The 21,646-nt window shown below is 45.6% G+C and overlaps 1 protein-coding gene across 2 annotated transcripts in view; it reads right to left on the bottom strand.

The window, feature by feature from the left end:
• Positions 1-21,646, bottom strand: part of SPHKAP (SPHK1 interactor, AKAP domain containing) — a 1,657,471-nt gene that overhangs the window by 608,071 nt on the left and 1,027,754 nt on the right. For both annotated transcript variants that reach the window (XM_069213857.1, XM_069213858.1), the window contains exon 4: positions 15,548-15,607. In XM_069213857.1, coding sequence (XP_069069958.1) covers positions 15,548-15,607 — 60 coding nt within the window. The remainder of the gene's footprint in view (positions 1-15,547; positions 15,608-21,646) is intronic.

Below are 21,646 nucleotides of genomic sequence, written 5' to 3'. Positions count from 1 at the left end.
ATGGAAAAAGGGAAATGAGGTTTTGTGTAGATTACAGAGGTCTCAACCAGGTAACAAAAACTGATGCTCACCCTATACCCAGGGCAGATGAGCTCATAGATACACTGACATCTGCCAAGTATCTAAGCAGCTTTGATTTGACTGCATGGTATTGGCAGATCAAGTTATCAGAGGATGCTAAAGCAAAAACTGAATTTTCGACTATTGGAGGGCACTACCAATTCATAGTAATGCCCTTTGGTTTGAAAAATGCACCTGTCACTTTTCAGAGGTTGGTGAATACAGTCCTGCAGGGGATGGAGGCTTTTAGTGCAGCATATCTGGACGATATAGCTGTCTTTAGCTCCACCTGGGATGATCACCTGGTCCACCTGTGGAAAGTTTTGGAGGCCCTGCAAAAGGCAGGCCTCACTATCAAGGCTTCAAAGTGCCAGATAGGGCAGGGGAGAGTGGTTAATCTGGGACACCTGGTAGGTGGAGAACAGATTGCACCACTTCAGGGGAAAATCCAAACTATCATAGATTGGGTTCCCCCTACAACACAGACCCAGGTGAGAGCCTTCCTAGGCCTCACTGGGTATTACAGGAGATTTATTAAGAATTATGGCTCCATTTCAGCCCCACTTAATGATCTCACTTCCAAGAAAATGCCTAAAAGGGTATTGTGGACAGCTAGCTGTCAGAAAGCTTTTGAGGAGCTGAAACAGGCCATGTGCACTGCACCTGTCCTAAAAAGCCCATGTTACTCCAAGAAATTCATTGTTCAAACTGATGCATCTGAATTAGGGGTAGGGGCAGTCTTATCACAACTCAGTTCTGAGGGCCAGGATCAACCTGTTGCTTTTATCAGCAGGAGGTTGACCCCTAGAGAAAAGCGTTGGTCTTCCATAGAGAGGGAGGCCTTTGCTGTGGTCTGGGCACTGAAGCAGTTGAGGCCATACCTGTTTGGCACTCACTTCATTGTTCAGACAGACCACAAACCTCTACTTTAGCTAAAACAAATGAAAGGTGAAAACCCTAAATTGTTGAGGTGGTCCATATCTCTACAGGGGATGGACTATACAGTGGAACATAGACCGGGGAGTACCCACTCCAATGCAATGAAGACTCATCAGGTCATGACTAGTCTTATTGACCTTCGTTTGGGGGGGGTTGTGTAGGAAAGCACCATCTTGCCTGGCATGTTACCCCCATATTTCACTGTATATATGTTGTTTTAGTGTATGTGTCACTGGGACCCTGCCAGCCAGGGCCCCAGTGCTCATAAGTGTGCCCTGTATGTGTTCCCTGTGTGATGACTAACTGTCTCACTGAAGCTCTGCTAACCAGAACCTCTGTGGTTATGCTCTCTCTGCTTTCCAAATTGTCACTAACAGGCTAGTGACCAATTTCACCAATTCACATTGGCATACTGGAACACCCTTATAATTCCCTAGTATATGGTACTGAGGTACCCAGGGTATTGGGGTTCCATGAGATTCCTATGGGCTGCAGCATTTCTTTTGCCACCCATAGGGAGATCTGACAATTCTTACACAGGCCTGCCAGTGCAGCCTGAGTGAAATAATGTCCACGTTATTTCACAGCCATTTACCACTGCACTTAAGTAACTTATAAGTCACCTATATGTCTAACCTTCACCTGGTGAAGGTTGGGTGCAAAGTTACTTAGTGTGTGGGCACCCTGGCACTAGCCAAGGTGCCCCCACATCGTTCAGGTCAAATTCCCCGGACTTTGTGAGTGCGGGGACACCATTACACGCGTGCACTGTACATAGGTCTCTACCTATGTACAGCGTCACAATGGTAACTCCGAACATGGCCATGTAATATGTCTAGGATCATGGAATTGTCACCCCAATGCCTTTCTGGCATTGGGGGGACAATTCCATGATCCCCCGGGTCTCTAGCACAGAACCCAGGTACTGCCAAACTGCCTTTCCCGGGGTTTCACTGCAGCTGCTGCTGCTGCCAACCCCTCAGACAGGTTTCTGCCCTCCTGGGGTCCAGCCAGGCCTGGTCCAGGAAGGCAGAACAAAGGACTTCCTCAGAGAGAGGGTGTTACACCCTCTCCCTTTGGAAATAGGTGTCAGGGCTGGGGAAGAGTAGCCTCCCCCAGCCTCTGGAAATGCTTTGATGGGCACAGATGGTGCCCATCTCTGCATTAAGCCAGTCTACAACGGTTCAGGGATCCCCAGCACTGCTCTGACGCAAAACTGGACAAAGGAAAGGGGAGTGACCACTCCCCTGACCTGCACCTCCCAGGGGAGGTGGCCAGAGCTCCTCCAGCGTGCCCCAGACCTCTGACACCTTGGATTCAGAGGTGTGCTGGCACACTGGACTGCTCTGAGTGGCCAGGGCCAGCAGGTGATGTCAGAGACTCCTTCTGATAGGCTCTTATCTTTCTTACTAGCCTATCCTCCTTCCTAGGTAGCCAAACCTCCTTTTCTGGCTATTTAGGGTCTCTGCTTTGGGGAATTCTTCAGATATAGAATGCAAGAGCTCACCAGAGTTCCTCTGCACTTCTCTCTTCACCTTCTGCTAAAGGATCGACCGCTGACTGCTCAGGACGCCTGCAAAACTGCTACAAAGTAGCAAAGACGACTACTGCAACCTTGTATATTTTCATCCTACCGGCTTTCTCGCCTGTTTCCAGGTGGTGCATGCTCTGGGGGTAGCCTGCCTCCTTCTTGCACCAGGAGCTCTGAAGAAATCTCCCGTGGGTCGACGGAATCTTCCCCCTGCAACCGCAGGCAACAAAAGACTGCATCACAGGTCCTCTGGGTCCCCTCTCAGCACGACGAGCATGGTCCCTGGAACTCAGCAACTCTGTCCAAGTGACTCCCACAGTCCAGTGACTCTTCTGTCCAAGTTTGGTGGAGGTAAGTCCTTGCCTTCCCATGCTAGACTGCATTGCTGGGTACCACATGATTTGCAGCTGCTCCGGCTCCTGTGCACTCTTCCAGGATTTCCTTCGTGCACAGCCAAGCCTGGATCCCCGACAATCTAACCTGCAGTGCACAACCTTCTGAGTTGTCCTCCGGCGTCATGGGATCCCTTTTCTGACTTCGGTGGAGTCCAGTTCACTCCTCTTCCAAGTGCCTGTTCCGGTACTTCTGCGGGTGCTGCCTGCTTCTGTGAGGGCTCCCTGACTTGCTGGGTGCCCCCTCTGTCTCCTCACGCAAGTGGCAACATCTTGGTCCCTCCTGGGCCACAGCAGCATCTAAAAAAAACTAACCGCGACCCTTGCAGCTAGCAAGACTTGTTTGCAGTCTTTCTGCGTGGGAACACCTCTGCAAGCTTCTTCACGACGTGGGACATCCATCCTCCAAAGGGGAAGTTCCTAGTCCTCTTCGTTCTTGCAAAACACCAAGCTTCCTCCACCCGGTGGCAGCTTCCTTGCACCCTCAGCTGGCATTTCCTGGGCATCTGCCCTCTCTCAACATTGTTGCGACTCTTGGACTTGGTCCCCTTGTTTCACAGGTACTCAGGTCTGGAAATCCACTGCTGTTGCTTTGCTGGTGTTGGTCTTCCTTGCAGAATCCCCCTATCACGACTTCTGTGCTTTCTGTGGGTTGTAAGTGCACTTTCAGGGTCTTGGGGTGGGCTATTTTTCTAACCCTCACTGTTTTCTTACAGTCCCAGCTACCCTCTACAAGCTCACATAGGTTTGGGGTCCATTCATGGTTCGCATTCCACTTTTGGAGTATATGGTTTGTGTTGCCCCTATACCTATGGGCTCCTATTGCAATCTACTGTAACTTTACATTGCTTGCATTACTTACTTTTGCTATTACTGCATATTTTTGGTATTGTGTCCATATATCTTGTGTATATTTGGCATCCTCATACTGAGGGTACTCTCTGAAATACTTTTGGCATATTGTCATAAAAATAAAGTACCTTTATTTTTAGTATATCTCTGTATTGTGTTTTCTTATTATATTGTGCATATGACACCAGTGGTATAGTAGGAGCTTTGCATGTCTCCTAGTTCAGCCTAAGCTGCTCTGCTATAGCTACCTTCTATCAGCCTAAGCTGCTAGAAACACTTCTTCTACACTAATAAGGGATAACTGGACCTGGTACAGAGTGTAAGTATCCCTTGGTACTCACTAGAAGCCAGGCCAACCTCCTACAGTGGTATCCAAAACCCACACCGTTACGCCAGCAGAACAACACCCACCACATTATGCAGCTGGTTGTGTATATGGTGTTGGGGGGCGGTGTTGTGCATGTGTGTGTCACTGTTCTTTTCCTCCCCCCTCCTGTAGGAGGCTGGCTTGGTTTGTAGTGGGTACCTTGGGTAATTACACCTTATACCAGGTCCAATTATCCCTTATTAGCGAAGTAGTAGTGTTCTAGCAACTTAGGCTGATAGAGGTAGCTATAGCAGAGCAGCTTAGGCTGAAATAGGAGACATGCAAAGCTCATGCAATACCACTTATAGTTACACAGTACCTATTCACAAGTAAAGACAATACCCAGTGTTACCAAAAATAAAGGTAGTTTATTTGGGTGACACAGTACCAAAAATATCTTAGAGGCAATACTCCTTCTGGAGGTAAGTATTATACACAATATATACACTAGACACCAAAATAAGGTAAGTAATTAGACATAGGATAGTGCAAACAATAGGAAATGCTATAGAATGCAATGGGAGAAAATAGGTCTAGGGGCAACACAAACCATATACTAAGAAAGTGGAATGCGAATCACAAATTCCCCCCTAGTCAATTGTAGTGTATGCAGAATCGCTGGTAGAGTAAGAATACAGTAAAGGTAAGTAAATTACCCCACCCCAGAGCCCAGAAAAGCAGGAGTAAAGTAGTGCAAGTTTCCTTAGGGCATACTACACCTCATGATTGGGATATTGCAGTAAACAACCAAGTCTGCAAACAACAACTTCTGGATTCCTGGACCTGAAGACCTGCAAAGGAAGGGGACCAAGTCCAGAAGTTGAAAGAAGTTCCAGGAATGGCAGGAGCCCCTACCAACCCAGAAGAGGGTGCAAAAGAAGAGTCCCCAGTTGGAAGAAGACTGCGAGAATGCACCCTAGGAAGATGCCAGTGGGTTCCTGCATGATGCACAAGATGTCCCATGACATGAAGATGGATGCAGGTGTGATTTCATGTTGGAAGTCACCAACAAGCCTTGGTTACGACAAATATGCGTTGTGCATTACAAATGACACTGGCTGGACCCAGGAGGGACCTGGGGGCTCAACTCTGTGTGAGAGGGAAGAGGGGGCTCTCAGCACTTTAGAGAGCCCTCAGGATGCCAGACAGGACCGACGGAAGTCCCAGGACATGGGGACAAAGGAGGTGCAAAATACGGTTGGTGCAGCACAACAAAGGAAAGTCCCACACCTCCAGAGAACAAGTCAGCGAGTTGTGCATCACAGGATGGAGTGTTGGGGACCTGGGCCAGGCTGTGCACAAAGGAATTTTGCAAATAGTGCACAGAGGCGTCAGGAGGTGAAGAAGATGCAGTACACTTGGGTACTATCGATCTCGGGGAAGGCAAGGTATTACCTCCTCCAAATTGCGTCAGCAGGACCTCAGGACAGTCTATGTCCATGGGAGATTTCTTCCGTACTTCTGGAGCAGGATGAAGACAGTGAGTCCTCAGAGCATGCACACTATAGAAACTGTTGCAGTTGCTGGCTGGAGCTGAAGTTGCAGAGGAAAGGTATCCCTTGTGGATACTTTGTTGCTGTTAAAGCGGTTCCTGGAGCAGGCTGCGGTTGATCCGAGGTCAGAGGATGAAGTAGTAGTTGCAGAGGATTCCTGAAGGAAACTTGCAAGCAGAATCTGAAGAGAATCCACAGAAGAGACCCTAAATAGCCCTGAAAGGGGGATTGGTTACCTTATCAGGTAAGGACCTATTAGGAGGGGTCTCTGATGTCACCTGCTGGCACTGGCCACTCAGAGACCTCCGGAGTGCCCCCACACTTTGCAAGGCAAGATGGCTGAAGTCTGGGACACACCGAAGGAGCTCTGGGCACCATCCTTGGGATGGTGATGGACAGAGGAGTGGTCACTCCCCTTTCCTTTGTCCAGTTTCGCACCAGAGCAGGGGACAAGTGGTCCCTGAACCGGTGTAGACTGTGCCCTTCAAAGTATTTCCAGAGGCTGGGGGAGGCTACCCCTTCCCAGCCTGTAACACCTATGTCCAAAGGGAGAGGGTGTAACACCCTGCTCCCAGAGGAAATGCTTTGTTCTGCCTTCCTGGGACTAAGCTGCTCAGACCCCAGGAGGGCGGAACCCTGTCTGTGAGGTGGCAGCAGCTGTAGCTGCAGTGCAAGCCTCAGAGAGCTGGTTTGGCAGTACTGGGGGTCCATAGTGGAGCCCCCAGGATGCATGGAATTGGCTCCCCAACACCATATTTGGAATGAGCGGACAATTCCATGATCTTAGACATGTTACATGGCCATATTCGGAGTGACCATTGTGAAGCTACATATAGGTATTGACCCATATGTAGTGCACGCATGTAATGGCGTCCCCGCACTCACAAAGTCCCGGAAAATGGCCCTGAACTATGTGGGGACACCTTTGCTAGGGCAAGGGTGCCCTCACACTTAGTAACTTTGCACCTAACCTTCAGCAAGTGAAGGTTAGACATATACGTGACTTATAAGTTACTTAAGTGCAGTGAAAATGGCTGTGAAATAATGGGCGCGTTATTTCACGCAGGCTGCAATGGCAGGCCTATGCAAGGGTTTGTCTGAGCTCCCTATGGGTGGCAAAAGAAATGCTGCAGCCCATATGGATCTCCTGGAACCCCAATGACCTGGGTACCTAGGTACCGTATACTAGGGACTTATAAGGGGGGGTCATGTGTGCCAATTGAAATCGGTAAATGAAGTCACTAGCCTACAGTGACAAATTTAAAAGCAGATAGAACATAAGCACTGAGGTTCAGGTTAGCAGAGCCTCAGTGACACAGTCAAGCACTATAGACACACACATTAGGCCATAAATTATGAGAACTGGGGTCCTGACCAGCAGGATCCCATTGAGACAGGCAAAACCATACTGACATACAGGTAAAAATGGGGTAACATGCCAAGGAAGATGGTACTTTCCTACACCTCCCTTGTGTGCTAGGCGGTTGTACTCACCGTCGTCGTCTTCGCCGGCGTTGGTGTTCATGGTGGAGCGGAACATAGAAGATCATGGGGAAGACATGCAGTTCAGGTTCCATGGCGGCGTGGTTGTTCCCTGTGTCTCCAATGGTGAGTCCTTTCCCTTCTGAGCTAAGTTTCCGCCAGGCTTTTGATGTCGTAAATACCGCCCCGGGAAAGGGGGCAGTTTCCTGGGTCATAATATGGTGGGTGGAACACTGACTTCCGCCTGGCTGTAGGTGGCTACCACCATGGTGCCTGTTGTTTCGGCCCTGGTGGTCGGTTCTTGAAACGGTTTCAAGATGGCGCCTAAATAAGACGCGCTTGCGGCAATTTCGTGCCGTTTAACATACACATTTTCTCCCCCTGGTATTCGGACCAATGATTAATGATGAAGTGATGAATGACCATGAACACTATATTGCCTTGAAAAAGCCCAAGGTGAAACTACCGTAGGGGGCGAAACAAGTGTCAGCTGTTGTAATCGACCCTATGTTTTGTGAATTTATTGGATCTACCTTATCACATTTCTCGTCATTCAACATACTTTTTGTTCTTTGCCTTCAATTGGACTTATAAAGTTCTAATTAAAGACGACTCTGATTCAATTGATGTATGTGGGTTCTCATCTTTCTACTTGTGTTGGACTATTTCATGAAAGGGGTTATGGTCCATATCCCTTAAATCTTGAGTACCCACTCAATTTTTCTGCCTAAATTGGGCATTCAACAGGAAGGGAATATCTTGGACCTAACGACATGTTATAAAGTGTGGTACATTGTCTGTATTTCAGAGATCTTTCCGCCATGGTCATAATTTGGTGGTATTACCGCCACTTTATCATCGACCGCCAGGGTCGTAATGAGGGCCTATATGCATTAGAGGCATGTTTCTAACGATTCTGCCAGTGGAACACAACCCCGGTATTAGGGGTACTTTGGGAAACCTTTTGTACCCCAGAGAAGGCAGGTGAGGGCAGAAAAGGTAAGTGTATTGATCTTCAGTTTCTTCATTATCCCTGGCCCTGCAGATATCTGGTGCCATCTATGCAGCTTGATCTGTAGAGCCTCCTCCAAAGAGACCTTCAATCAGCTGGATCTTGTGTAGATCATGCATGTTAGGGTTCGGGTCCCCTCCCTTCAAAAAGATAACAGTCATAGGAAGCTTCAGAGTCCCAAGCTTGTCCTAACCCTTAAAAGGAGGCATCCACCAGCAATGTCCTGCTTCTTTTATTACTGTGCCAGGCCAGCCATTAACAATATTATTAGATTAATAAGGCTGGGCGAAAACAAAAAAGAGTCACTTTTGTAGTGTTCGGAGACATGGGTATCTCGGGTGGACCGTTTTATGGATTTTTAGGGCCCCTGGCTAGAAATAATATGGGGCCCCTAGCACAATATCATTTTGCATTTATAACTCATTTTTACATAACTCGAGTCCTCAAAATACAAAACAATACTGGGTAACCGTTAAACCTTCATACTTGGGGGAATCATGCCAGGGTCAGACTGGAAATCAATATCAGTCCTGACAAAAATGTTCAAACCAGACCTATGTTGCAGGAGAATGTAACTGGAATTAGGCCATGGAAGCATGGTTAGTACACAACAGCCCATCCTACTCTGAAAGCAGCCTCCTATCCCGCAGCGCACTGGGATAATGCGTAAGTAGTAGAATGATTAGAGCCTCACAAGGGCATGAAAAGACAGACAAAAATTCAAGCTGCCTGATGCCTGCCAGCCAAATAGTACCTCAAGAAAGCATGCACAAGCTTCGACAAAGGAATTTATTTTTGCATTTCGATATAGAATTTTGTAATCTCTCAACTACATTATTGTATGTGTTATTCAGTTTTGAACCAACCTGTTCCTCTCGTTGTAGGGAAGGAAAAGTAAAGGTGACCTGAAGAATGTTTTAGAAGACTAGTTGTAGCTTTAATTGCCAGGTATTCTAAAAACAGATATAATTCCCCTTCAGAATTAGCATTATGGCTGTGGGAGGAAAATCAAAGCAATGTTGCGAGGAACGATTTCCACCATTTAAGCAGATGAACTCTGATTTATTTTTGTCTAGAATCTCTTCCCCTGCCTTGTCCCTCCACCGTTTAAGAGTACAGTCCTCAGACTCGATAGTAAGCTCCAACTGCTTATATGAGAAATTGGAGGGAGCAGGAGACAGGAGGGCAGATAGGTAAAGAGAACAGCGTAGCGAGATAGGTGGTGTGAAGGGAGAAGCGAGACAGAGAAAGAAATGAGGTAGGGAGATGTGCTAGGTAAGGAGAGATATAAGATGGAGAGAGAAATTGGCCAGAAAGGAAGTTACCGAGGTAGAAAGAGGAAGGTACAAAAAGAGAGGTAGAGAGTTAGATTAGGATTTAGATTTAGGTAAAGTGGTAGAAACAGCGAAAGGTAGGGGAATAAAATATAGTGAGAAGGAGAGAGGTTTAGTAGAGTGAGTGGTAAGAAAAAGAGAACGCTCAAGTAGAAAGAGATGCGAGTTAGATGGAGGTAGAGATAAGCATGTGAAGGGGAGGAGGGGTACTGAGAAAAGTAGAGGGAGTGGCAAAATTGGAATCAGTACTGAAAGACATGTCATGTAAAGAAAGCAGTGACATCAACACAACGGTAGGGATGAAGGATAGACACAGAGGTTTACAGAGAAAAGAAGTGATGTAGAGACAGAGGTGTGTTACAGAAAGAGAGCTGAGGTTAATATAGAGATGGAGAGAGGCACAGTGGTAGAAACTGAGTTATAAAGTAGAGAAAGAGGTGATAAAAGGAGGTGCCGTAGAGAGATGTATAAAGAGAGAGAGAGAGAGAGAGAGGTGTAGAAAAGATGAGAGGTAGAGAAAGTCAGTTGAATAGAGAAGGACGTGTCAAGAGATGAGAGAGACAAAATAATAGCGGCGTAGTAAAAGAAGCAAAAGGAGACAAAGAATAGTAGTGACAGAGGAGTACTAAAGTGAGAGAAGTGAGGAAGAGGTAACAGAGTTCGAAAGAGTGGGAGAAGGTAGGTGGAAATGTAAATTGCAAATTAACAGTGAGATAATTTGAGGGGATAGCTTGTGAGAGAGTTGGAGTACAGGTGGATGAGGCAATAAAAGAGATGTGAACTAGAGAAAGAATTGAGGTAGAGAGAGATGAGGGTTAGATTGTTGAGCTAGAGGGAATGTCGGGAGAGACTTGAGCGTGAGACGTGAAGAAAGAAAATTATAGAGGTGATATAAAGAGAGTGATGAGGTTATGGGAGGAGGTGGAGTAAAAAAGAGGAGAGATCCCAGGATGTAAGTCGAAATATAGCTATGAGATACATAAATATGGGTGCTATTATCCTGAGGAACACACAGAGCCTATATCCTCAATGCTGATTGTTTTGTCTGTGAAACACAAGTTGTAAGTATGCTCTAAACATTTCCCTTTTAAACGTGTACTAATGATTATTCTTCAGTCAATTAGTGTAGTATAACTGTTGCCTGGTGATCTTCACCTTGTTCACCCAAGTGCAATGAAGAACACTCTCATTTGGTTGAAGCCATTCATACCTTGGATCGTTCCACTACAGGTTATAGTGGGTACTCATTCGCAAGCCTCTCATGTTTGAACTGTTTTCATTTAATTTATGTCTTTACTTTGTAACTATTTTAATTATTCACAGCAGTTATGATGACATGTTGCTCACGTTTCTCTGACTTTAATATTTTAACCATCTCAGCTTGCAAAATCTGTTGATTTATTTCCGATTACTAATGAGCAAAATGTTTTTATTGTTATTATTGGTCTCAAACTGACCTCAGTGGAGGTCATGACTAACTTCTTGACAGAAGTGCTTCAGGCTGGGGCTTCCTCTTCTGACCCCCTTTTTCCCTATAATGAAGCACTTACTGATGTACTGCTGGGAACCTGGCCAAGGCCAAGCACAGAGGCTCCTGTGAACAGGACAATTGACCGCCACCATCGCCCTGCACTGAGTTTCCTCAGCCAACAAACCAGCCCTGAGAGCTTAGTAGTCTAAGCGTATACTTCCCACGGCACGTTTCCTTCTGCTCCCCCGGACAGGGAATCAAAGAGGCTGGACCAACTTGTGAAGAAGATGTTTTCTTCCATCAGCCTCGCATTGAGGTCAGTAAACACCTCATGCTTCTGGGCCATTTCTCACACACTGTATGGGATACGGTTGCGCAAGTGCTGCCACAGGTCCCGGAGTCATGCCTGGCCTAGAACATCTGGCTTTTCAGGGGTGTCCAGGCAAACCTTATAGACATCGATGGAACTTGTATGTTTGGTGAAAAGGCAGTCTCAGAGCGCTTTAAGGACTCTCAGGCTACAGCCAAGTCCTTGGGTCTCTCGGTGACGCCCCATCCACAGCCTGCCTTTCGCCTCATATGTGACTATGGAAAGGGCGTGCCACCGCACCAGCCCTATGCCAGCTACTATCGTATGCAACCTCCCCAAGCTATGTGAGGACATGGACACAGTACTTTCAGACCTATAGAGACTGGAAGCCAAAAGTAGTCTGCCATCCAGCTCCTGACAGATACAGCCTCCAAGCCCTCCTAGTTTGATTTTGCACAGCCATGTTTGTCCAGTTGGAGGGAGAATTCAACATCAACTCCTCCACTGGCAGTCCATTGCAACGCAAGCATGGGTCTTACAAATCATTTAGAAGGGCTACACCCTCCCTTTCCAAATATTTTCTCCCTCAGTCCCGCCAACACACAAACAGCTGGTGGAGGATCACATGACTTTGCTCCGAAAATAAGGTATGGCTTTCTTGGCTAAGAAAGCTATAGAAAGGTTTGTGTTGTCAGAAGTAGGCAGTGGTTGTTATTCCTGCTACTTTCTGATACTCAAAAAGAACAAGGGGCTTCACCCAATTCTAGACCTATGGACCTAGAATGAAAAATTCAAGATGCTTTCTTTGACTCAGGTCTTGTCTGCCCTAGACCTAGGAAACTGGCTGGTAGTGTTGGATTGCGGGATGCATTTTTCCACATCCCCATCTTGCCTGCCCACAGGCGTTACTTGTGGTTCAAGGTAGGACACGTGCACTTCCAGTTCACTGTCATCACCTTTGGCCTTACGGGCAACCATCGGGTGTTTTCCAAGGCGATGGCAGTGGTCGCAGCTCATCTGGTTACCTTGACAACTGGCTGTTGAAGGCAAGCTCATCTCAGGCTATTGTCTCTCACCTCCAGACTACAGCAAACCTCCTGCATTTGCTGGGGCTCACTATAAGTATGTCCAAGTCACACCTGACTCCTTCTCAGACACTCCCTTTCATGAGAGCAGTTCTGGACACAGTGCAGGTTCTGGCTTTTCCTCCTGAGTAGTGAGTCCAGAATAGCCAGGTTATAATATCAATGTTTTGGCCTCTATCCTGGGTTTCAGTGAGAGTAACTCTGAGGCTGCTGGGCCTCATGGACTCCTGCATCGTGCTGGTAAATCATGCCAGGTGGCATATGTGGGTCTGCAGTGAAACTAGTCATTCCATTTGCGCAGTACCAGGTGAATCGCTTGACATGGTCCAGATCTCAGAGGGAACAGCAAAATAACTGCAGTGGTGGCTTGCAAACCAAAATTGGGTCAAAGGCTGACTCTTCTCCCTTCCCCAACCAGATTTCAAAGTAGTGACAGATGTGTCACTTCTTGGAAGGAGTGACCATCTGGGAGAGATGGAAATCAGAGGACTCTGGTCTCCATTTGAGTCATTACCCTTAATGTCCAAGAACCGAGTGGAAGTCTAAATGCCATATTCTGGAAATTCACAAGATTTGCTATTGCAACTTAGGCTGGGATGCATTTAAACTGAGGGAAATCATGGATAATTTCACTAACAGCTAACAAACCACAGTTTACACCAGACTTCCACTCTGCTGGTGTGCTGACAAACTCAAATACTTGGGCATAGCATCAGTTTAAGCAGGCGTTAAAAAAAGTTGCTAGAATGGTGCAGTGAAATCTGGTAGATTTCACTGCACCATTTTCTGGGTCTCCCTACGGGGGAACGTCTCCCTTGCATACATTATAATTGGTGCAGGTATAATGTGGCACAAGGGTTTACAAACTGGTGCAATGGTGACATTTTGCCAGTTTGTGAATATGGCACAGGGTTGGAGACTGTTTTGCACTGCTGTATTGTAAAAAGAAAAAATGGTGCTATGGTGGCACAAGTGGCTTGTAAATGAGCCCTTTAGTCCCATCAAGTACCTAGATGGATATCGCTCCCCCTTCACAAGTGGGTCAAATAGGGTTAATCAAGATGGTGCTGCTTCCAAAATTACTCTACTTATTTCTGAACGTATCACTCTTGCTCCGAGTTACTTTTTTTCGGTGCTTAGAGCGTAATTAGTCCACTTAGCTTGGGCCAGGAAACGAAAGCATATAAAATGGGAAAACCCCACACTGTCATTCCATAAAGGGGGGTAGAGGCTCCAGACCTGGAGCTGTATTATGTATGCATGCAGGGTCAAGTCACAGTTGATTAGTACCAGCCCACCCCCTTTCTTCCCTACTTGGCAGTAGAGATGGACCACATGTCCCCATACCACCACAATCTATAGGATCGCCAACACCAAACTACACACCACAGTTAAATGCATGGTCAGGGCACCGGCGAGGTTATGCAAAAAAGAATGGCGCAAGGTTCATTTACTCCTCCCGCTTGCTGTTAAACATTCACCCATTCATGCCAGCTACACACACCAGAGTAGTGCAATCTCATCTGCAGGAGAGATGTCTGAATCTCTGTGAAGACCAGTACAGTCGGCATCTTTTTGTCCATAGTGACATTTCTCAGAGAATCCCCAGGAACCCCATTGTGGTCTTTGTATATATGGTTGCATTAGAAGGAACTGCAGAACTGCTCTGCAAGGTTTCCCTGTGGAGCACTCTCCCTCGCCACACTTGATAGCTTACATGATGCGACACCTGTGAAACACCTGATCACTACACTATACCTTATAGCCCAAGAGGAGACTACAGCCCTGCCCATAGGAGGAAAGAAGGGCTGAGAAGGGGAACTAAGCAGTGAAATCCATGATGAAGTATGGAGACATAACTGTATGCAGATAAAGCAGGTGACATCCATTATTAGATTTAGGATTTTACATTATAGATACCTGCAGCGACGCTATTACACTTCAATAAACTAGCATAAATATGGAATGAGGGAGGGTGATAGTTGTTCACAGCGTGGTGAGCCAGGGGCCAGGAACCTGGGGCCAGATGTATGTAAAAAGTGTTTTTTGATTTCCTAATAGCAAATCTTTGCAATTCGCTATTACGAAATCACAAACTGGGATGTAGGACAGTGTGTTTGTCACTGTTTGCGATTCTCAAATGGGTCGGAAGAGACCTGCCTCAATAATATTCGTGAGGCAGGTCACCATTTGTGACCCATTTGGGAATGGCCACAGGCACAGGGTTGGTGGCCGCCTGCTGGGGGGCAGCAGACCACAATTTCTGTGATTGCTTTTAAATAAAGCAGTCTTTTTCCCAATGCAGCCCATTTTCCATAAAGGAAAAATGGGATGCATTACAAAAAGAAAACTAAAACGTTTTCTTTTCATTTTTGAAGAGTAGGCAGTGGTCCGGGGAACCACTTCCTGATCTTCAAAAATTTGCAAACCACTTCCCCTTTGCCAATGGGTCATCACATACTCAAAGTTGGTGGTAACTGAGAATGTTTTGCGACCGCATTCCTGGTGTCAAAACATCCTTACATGACCCTGTGACTTGCTATTAGGAAGGGACACCCTTGGCATTCCCCTTCTTAATAGCGACTTGCAATCCCTATTTTGCGAGTCGGTAACAAGTTACTGACTCGCAAAATAGGGATGGTACATGGCCTGAAGCCTTTTACCGGTAGCAAACGGCCCGGCAAAACTGCTTCATACATCTGGCCATAAATTCTGGCACCTGGCCCGGGCCTGTCCCACTGTGAATACGTGTTGGAAGATGTCTGTACAGCTTTCTTCAAAATAGCCAAATGTGAAATTGAGCAAGACCCCTGCGAGGGTCTCCTAGGTTATATAAAAGACACTGAAGTGAGGTACAGGAAATTTGTAGCTTTGGGTCTGGTAATGGCCTAAAGACTGGTGGCCTGTATGTGGGGAGGGCTCTGACATTTAAGCAATGGATCGCTGACTTAGTATATTGATTGAATATCTTGTTCTGTATGCAGACCTGTTGTTTCTCTCTTCCAGGCACAGAGATTTATGGCAATCTCTGACAAAGTATCTGTCACAACGCCCTGACCCTACAGGTGGTGAGGACAGTTAAACTGTACTAACTGACGCCTGGGAGTATTATAAGTATAATCAAAGGATTCATGTGATGTTGTAGAGGCCCTACATTTCTGCCCTGATCCTCTGCCAAAAAAGTAAACTTCCTTAAAAATACATCTTTTGTCATGTTACCTGTTTTAGTTTATCTTGGTTGTAATCCTCTTTGTCTACTGCCAGGTTCACAAAACACATCTACAAAGGAAAAAAAAATCTTATCAGCATCTCATAGTCTGCATTAGTACAAAAGATACACAACACGTGACTCACAGAAATAATAGGACTTTGTATAATAATATGAGTGTTGTCGATGTCACTACAGGAAAGCTAAGACCCACATGCATTTGGATGTCGGCCCAAGTTTACCAGAGGGATGATGGAAAAGTACACTGACATTTCAGAGGAACATTTAATTGCACATATTTATCCCTTTGTGTGGGTTGAGCTGACCTGAAGACTGTACCTTGGTACACTTTGTAAGCATTCACTCCAGCTTGAAAATAGAGCATTTCATCACCGTCCCTCCTCCATACTGTCTCACTAAGACAACCCTAAAGTGTTTATTCAAGTAAAATAATGAAGGGTGGAGAACGTTCATGTAATACTGGAGTTATGATATTTACAATGGAGACAATATAATAAGGATAACAAAAAAGTGAGATAGTGCGACTCCCAAATTTTGATCCCAGTTTTACCCCAAATTACTCCAATTTCAGATCATCCACTTTTAGAGTGACATTATTACCCGTGGGAAAATGGAGTCGTTACCAGGGGCCTCTGCTATGGCGTAGGAGCGTTGGTCCACTGCTGAAAGGTAGAAAAATAAAATTATAATAAAAGTACCTTATTATCATTTTATTTTTTCATTGACTGTAGGGCGAGCGGGGCAGCAACCCCCACGTCGCCAGGGAGTGCCCTTCGTGCGTATGTCAGTTTGGCCAGCTGTCTGAGGCTGGCCAAACCGACTTGTGCACTTAGAACTCTCCACCAGAGCTGTATTTTTACAGCCGGGGAGACCAAGTGCAGGCTCCCGCTCCCTCCTTGAGCTGCATTTCAGCCCGCTCAGGCCAATCCTGGTTATTCTAGCATCTGAATTGGGTGGGGAGGGGAACACAGAAGCACTGAGGTGGCGTCCAGCAGCACAGGTAGTAAGTGTTTTTTTTTTCTTTATTATCCCCCCTCCACCCACTGCTCTGCGCACTGCTTCTCTCTGACAACGGCCGCCACTGAAAGTTACTTTGGCACATACTTAACTTAAAAGACAATATGTGTGAGATTTCTACTGATGGCTTTTGTCAACTTCGTGAAAATTGTGGAAAACTTTGTCAAAGTTGCAGTCACATACGTTTACAAGCATTAGCCAGTGAAATTATCTGAAAAGTTGCCTTTTGGAATCAAAAGTTACTAATTTATGGTCACATTACATTTTAGGTAGGAGGGAAGATATACAGCAGAGGCTGCTAAGAAAACATGCAATCTAAAATCACTTTAGGTGTTGAAGTTGTTATCACAAATATTTACTGTTCTCTATTGTATCTGTAATCTGTGCAACTTTACAAACTGTCGCTCTTACTTTGGTAACTAGTCAATTTAGAAACATAAGAAATTATCCTTTGATACAGAGCACACGCTGATGAGCCGTAGCAAGTGGATAGAACTGAAAAAGCCATATATATCTGGAGAAAAATAAATGCACCTAGCATAGTGAAAATATGTTTTTTTCCTGACAGCTGGGCCTTAGGCAAGAAGCCAAGAGAATCTTATTCCTCCTCCCAGAGAAGTACAACGACAGACAGCAACTCCAAATAGGTAGTAGCCATGACAATACAATTTATATCGGTGTCAGCACGCCAATGAACCAGATTACTCTTATTGGGAATTCATTCTGCTGCAAAGAGACACTGATAGTGTCCGGAACATCTATCACTGGGTGCAAGCTTTAAAATAAGGAAGTGCTCACCTTGGAAGAGTGTGGTTCAAGGCGCACAATACTACGACTCCCATTTGGAGTATCACATAAATATGACTGTTATTTGCCCGCCCTAGAATTACCATTACCAGGAGTTCGGGTATTCCAGAGCTGGGGAAATAACGGGATTATGAGATGTAAAGGAATAACACGCAGGAATCAGCGTGTTGATGCTGGTTGCTGCATGTTTTGTTCTCCGAGTTTCGTAGGGGGGTTATCTCTGTGAACTAAGCACAACTTCTAATTCCCATGGGTCTGCTAACTTCTTTGCCTGGACCCATCTTCGTCCATGGGTCATTCATATGGAGGGCCTTAATGAGGCGCAGACCCTTGCACTGCACTAGGGGCAGAGGAATTGTTCTGTACCTGGCACAAGTCACGACCAAACTCAGTCTGCATCACAGAAGTAAACATCACAAAACCACAGGTCTTACATTTCGGGGAAAATACATGTATCTGTGAGCAGGCTGCATGTCAGAATATCACATACAGAAAAAAACATCTGCCATAAATATCATGTCATAAATATTGTTGGCAAACACCTGTTGGGTGTAGATTTCCTATTTTTAACTCCAACGAGACAATATTTTTGTAAACTATATTTATGACACAAAATATTCTGTCAGACAATATTCTGGGAATGATATTCAGCTGTCATTCCAGTAGCATTTATAAGTATTCTGTTTCTTGACGCATTGGCTATCAACTACTCATTAAGATTACTTATGTGGGGGGATTTTGTTTTTCTTTTTCTTTGTTTTCTCTTTTCATCGATTATTTTTTAGGTTGTTCTGTCCATTTTTTTAGTTCCAAGAACCACGTTGCCTTAGTGTACATGCACTCAATAAAAGGGCAGCAATTTTTTTAAAGACACTACACTCTGTAAAGCAGCTTTACAAATATAGTCGTTCATTCAATCAGTCACCCACTTTTGACTAAATAAGACGTAATGAATGAGTGGCGTTTATAGCAGCTTGTCAGTCGATCAGGTAAAGCTCATGTTTATTCATCCTTGGCGTGGTCTCCCTTAACGTTTTGCCTCTGTTTCCCAGGTTGTTGATGTGTGCTGGACTCTGATTTTGCTGTTTTTGGTATTCTGGGCCCTTTACCACTGCTAAACAGTGCTAAAGTGCAAGTGCTCCTTTACAAAATGTGTATGTAATTGGCTTATCCATGATTGGAATATTTGATTTATTAGTCAGTCCGTGGTATAGTGCACTAGAGGTGCCCAGGGACTGTAAATCAAATGCTACCAGTGGGCCTGCAACACCGGTTGTGCCACCCACATAAGTAGCTTTGTAATCATGTCTCAGACCTGCCACTACAGTGTCTGTGTGTGCAGTTTTAACACTAAATTCGACTTGGGAAGTGTACCCACTCGCCAGGCCTAAACTTTCCCTTTTTTTAAATGTCAGGCACCCCAAAGGTAGGCCCTAGGAAGCCCCAAGGGCAGGGTGAAGTGTATGGTTAAGGTAGGACATATAGCAATGTCTTTTATATGCCCTGACAGTGAAATATTGCTAAATTCATTATTCACTGTTACAAGGCCTGTCCCTCTCATAGGTTAACATGGCGGCTACCTTTAAATCTGATTAAAGTGTAGATTCCCTTTGGAAGCGGATGGACATGTGGAGTTTGGGGTCTCTGAGCTCACAAATTTAAAATACATCTTTTAGTAAAGTTGATTTTAAGATTGTGTGTTTGAAAATGCCACTTTTAGAAAGTGAGCATTTTCTTGCTTATATCATTTTTGTGACTGTTTGTGGGTCAGTTTGACAGTTGGGGTGGTTGCACCTTACACTAGACAGTGACACAAAGGGAGCTGGGGTGTAGTCTGCATTTCCTGATGAGCCATCTGTGCTAGGAGGGAGGGGAGGAGTGGTCACTCCCACCTTAAAGGGCTATGCCTGCCCTCACACAATGCAGTTTCCAACCCCCTGGTGAGTGTCTGGGGCCTGGCCTGGGCAAGGCAGGATTTCACATTCAAGAGAGACTTTGCATTGAAGTAGGCCTACTTCAAAGGAGAAATTGGGTTTAAGAAGGGCACCCAAAACCACAGACTTTAGAACACTTCTGGAAACCAAGAGGAACTTCTGCCTGGAGAAGAGCTGAAGAGCTGAGGAAGAAGAGCTGCCCTGCCTGTGACTGTGCTTTGTGGAGCTATCCTGCAGTTGCTGCTTCTGTCACAGCAAGAGGGCAAAGACTGGTCTTTTGTGCCTTCCATCTTGTGAAGATCTATATGGGCTTGATTGAGAGCTTTCATCCTGTTGTTTGAAGTTTCAGGGACAGCAAAGACTTCTCTCTGCCAACACCTGGAGTCTCTGGAGAGACTCCTACTCTGCCCTGTGGTGCCCATGCAGTTCCTGGGACCATGAAAGGAGAAATTGGCAGCCTAAGAGGGAAATATCCATGCACAGAACGCCATGTGGGGAAAAGATCGGCGCGACTCCGATCTGAGGCGCAAAAATTGTCCCTTGCATGTAACGTGACCGGAGAATCGATGCACTGAGCTGGAGAAACGACACGCAGAATTGCTGACGGGGGCTGGGGAGATCGCAACCCACGCTCCATGGTTTTTGGATCATCATGCAGCTGGATTTCCGACGCAAGTACTGCTGGGCATGTAAAAACAACGCAAGGCCTGCCTGGACCCAAGAGTGCTGACCAGATCGACTCATCGCTTCCCTGTGGAGAGAAGAAACAACGCGCCCTGACCCGACGAAAGGAGAAACGACACAAGATCTCGTGAGTGAGTGAAATCAACGCATCGCAAGCCCTTTTTGACGCACACTCGCCCGTGCAGGGTTATTTTTTACGCCCCCAAGGTACATTTTCACGCTAACAGTGTTAGTGTGTGTTTAAAACTCATAAAGACTCTTTATGCTTTTTAATTGATAACTTGACTGTGGATTTTTGTAGTTTTGGTCTTTTTTGTTTAGATAAATATTTCCTATTTTTCTAAACCTGTGTTGAGTCATTTTGTAGTGTTTTCATTAAGTTACTGTGTGTGTTGGTACAAACACTTTACACCTAGCACTCTGAAGTTAAGACAAGCTACTAAGGGGGTAAGCAGGGGTTAGCTGAGGGTGGTTCTCTTCTACCCTGACTAGAGTGAGGGTCCTTGTTGGACAGGGGGTAACCTGACTGCCAACCAAAGGCCACATTTCTAACACTCATGTTTATCATTTGAGGGTTGCCAAAGGTCACAATTATATATCAACACCCCTTGTGGCCTCTTGGCAATTATATGGCTGTGTGACCCTTGCTGTTAGAAGCACTGATTTTTCTACCTCTGCATGCGTTCTGTGCTTTAACAGGCAGAGAGAAAGCACAGGCATGTTTATAGCACTGTCTATACTCTGTAGAATATATCTTCAGATTAAATTTACCCGTCACCTAAATTGTCTTCCTTTTTATTCAGTGGAGTCTAAGGGTGGAACAAAGAACAGGATATTTCACTGTTGCCAATGCACCACAGCAAGTGATGGAGTTGGCAGTGACTGATGCATCAGGGGTCAAGGGGAGGGATGCTCTCTTTCACTTTATCTCTACCAAAAGGGCCCAGACATAGGCCTCTCGGGATTCCCTGACACATACATATACAGAGCGCAGCAAGGGATTTCTGGAACATAGGGGCAGATTTAAGAGCCACTGGCACCTCCTTGCACCACATTAGCATCATTTTTTATGCAATATGGACCAACGAGAACAAAATCGCCATGCAAAATTTACAAAGTTGCGCAATGTATGCATTGCACCACTTTGTAACCCTCTGCACTACATTATGCTTGCGCCAGGCATAATGTAGGCAAAAGGGGTGTTCCCACAGTAGGGTGGACAATAAAATGGCGCAAAGAAATGTGAGAGATTTTGCATAATTTTTGTTTTTACTCTTTTAAAGCCTGCTCAGAGCAGGTGTTAAAAGGAGGCACACCATTGTTTACAATGGGCCTCAATGAGTTTTGCAGGATTAGCGTCAACATTTTTTGCGCTAATCCTGCAAAGCTCTGAGCTAGTGTCAAAAATGTTGATGCTAGTTCCCTAACTACCAGTGTGATGCGCTATTAATTAGATACAGCGCACACATGGTAGCGTTAAGGGGGTGCTAAGGGGCGCAAGAAAAGTGGCGCTGCACTGGGTACTGAGCAATACACTGACATATTTTAGCCACAACTGGGTTTACTAAAATGAAAAAACTGACAAATGTAAGCAGCACCTTGGCATATTTTAGCAACACCCTAGCATATGTGACTAGTATTCCAGAT

The sequence above is a fragment of the Pleurodeles waltl genome, chromosome 11 (assembly GCF_031143425.1).
Source record: "Pleurodeles waltl isolate 20211129_DDA chromosome 11, aPleWal1.hap1.20221129, whole genome shotgun sequence".
Lineage (NCBI taxonomy): Eukaryota > Metazoa > Chordata > Amphibia > Caudata > Salamandridae > Pleurodeles > Pleurodeles waltl.
Note: the sequence above shows the minus strand (reverse complement) of the source record. Positions and strands in the feature narration are given on the sequence as shown.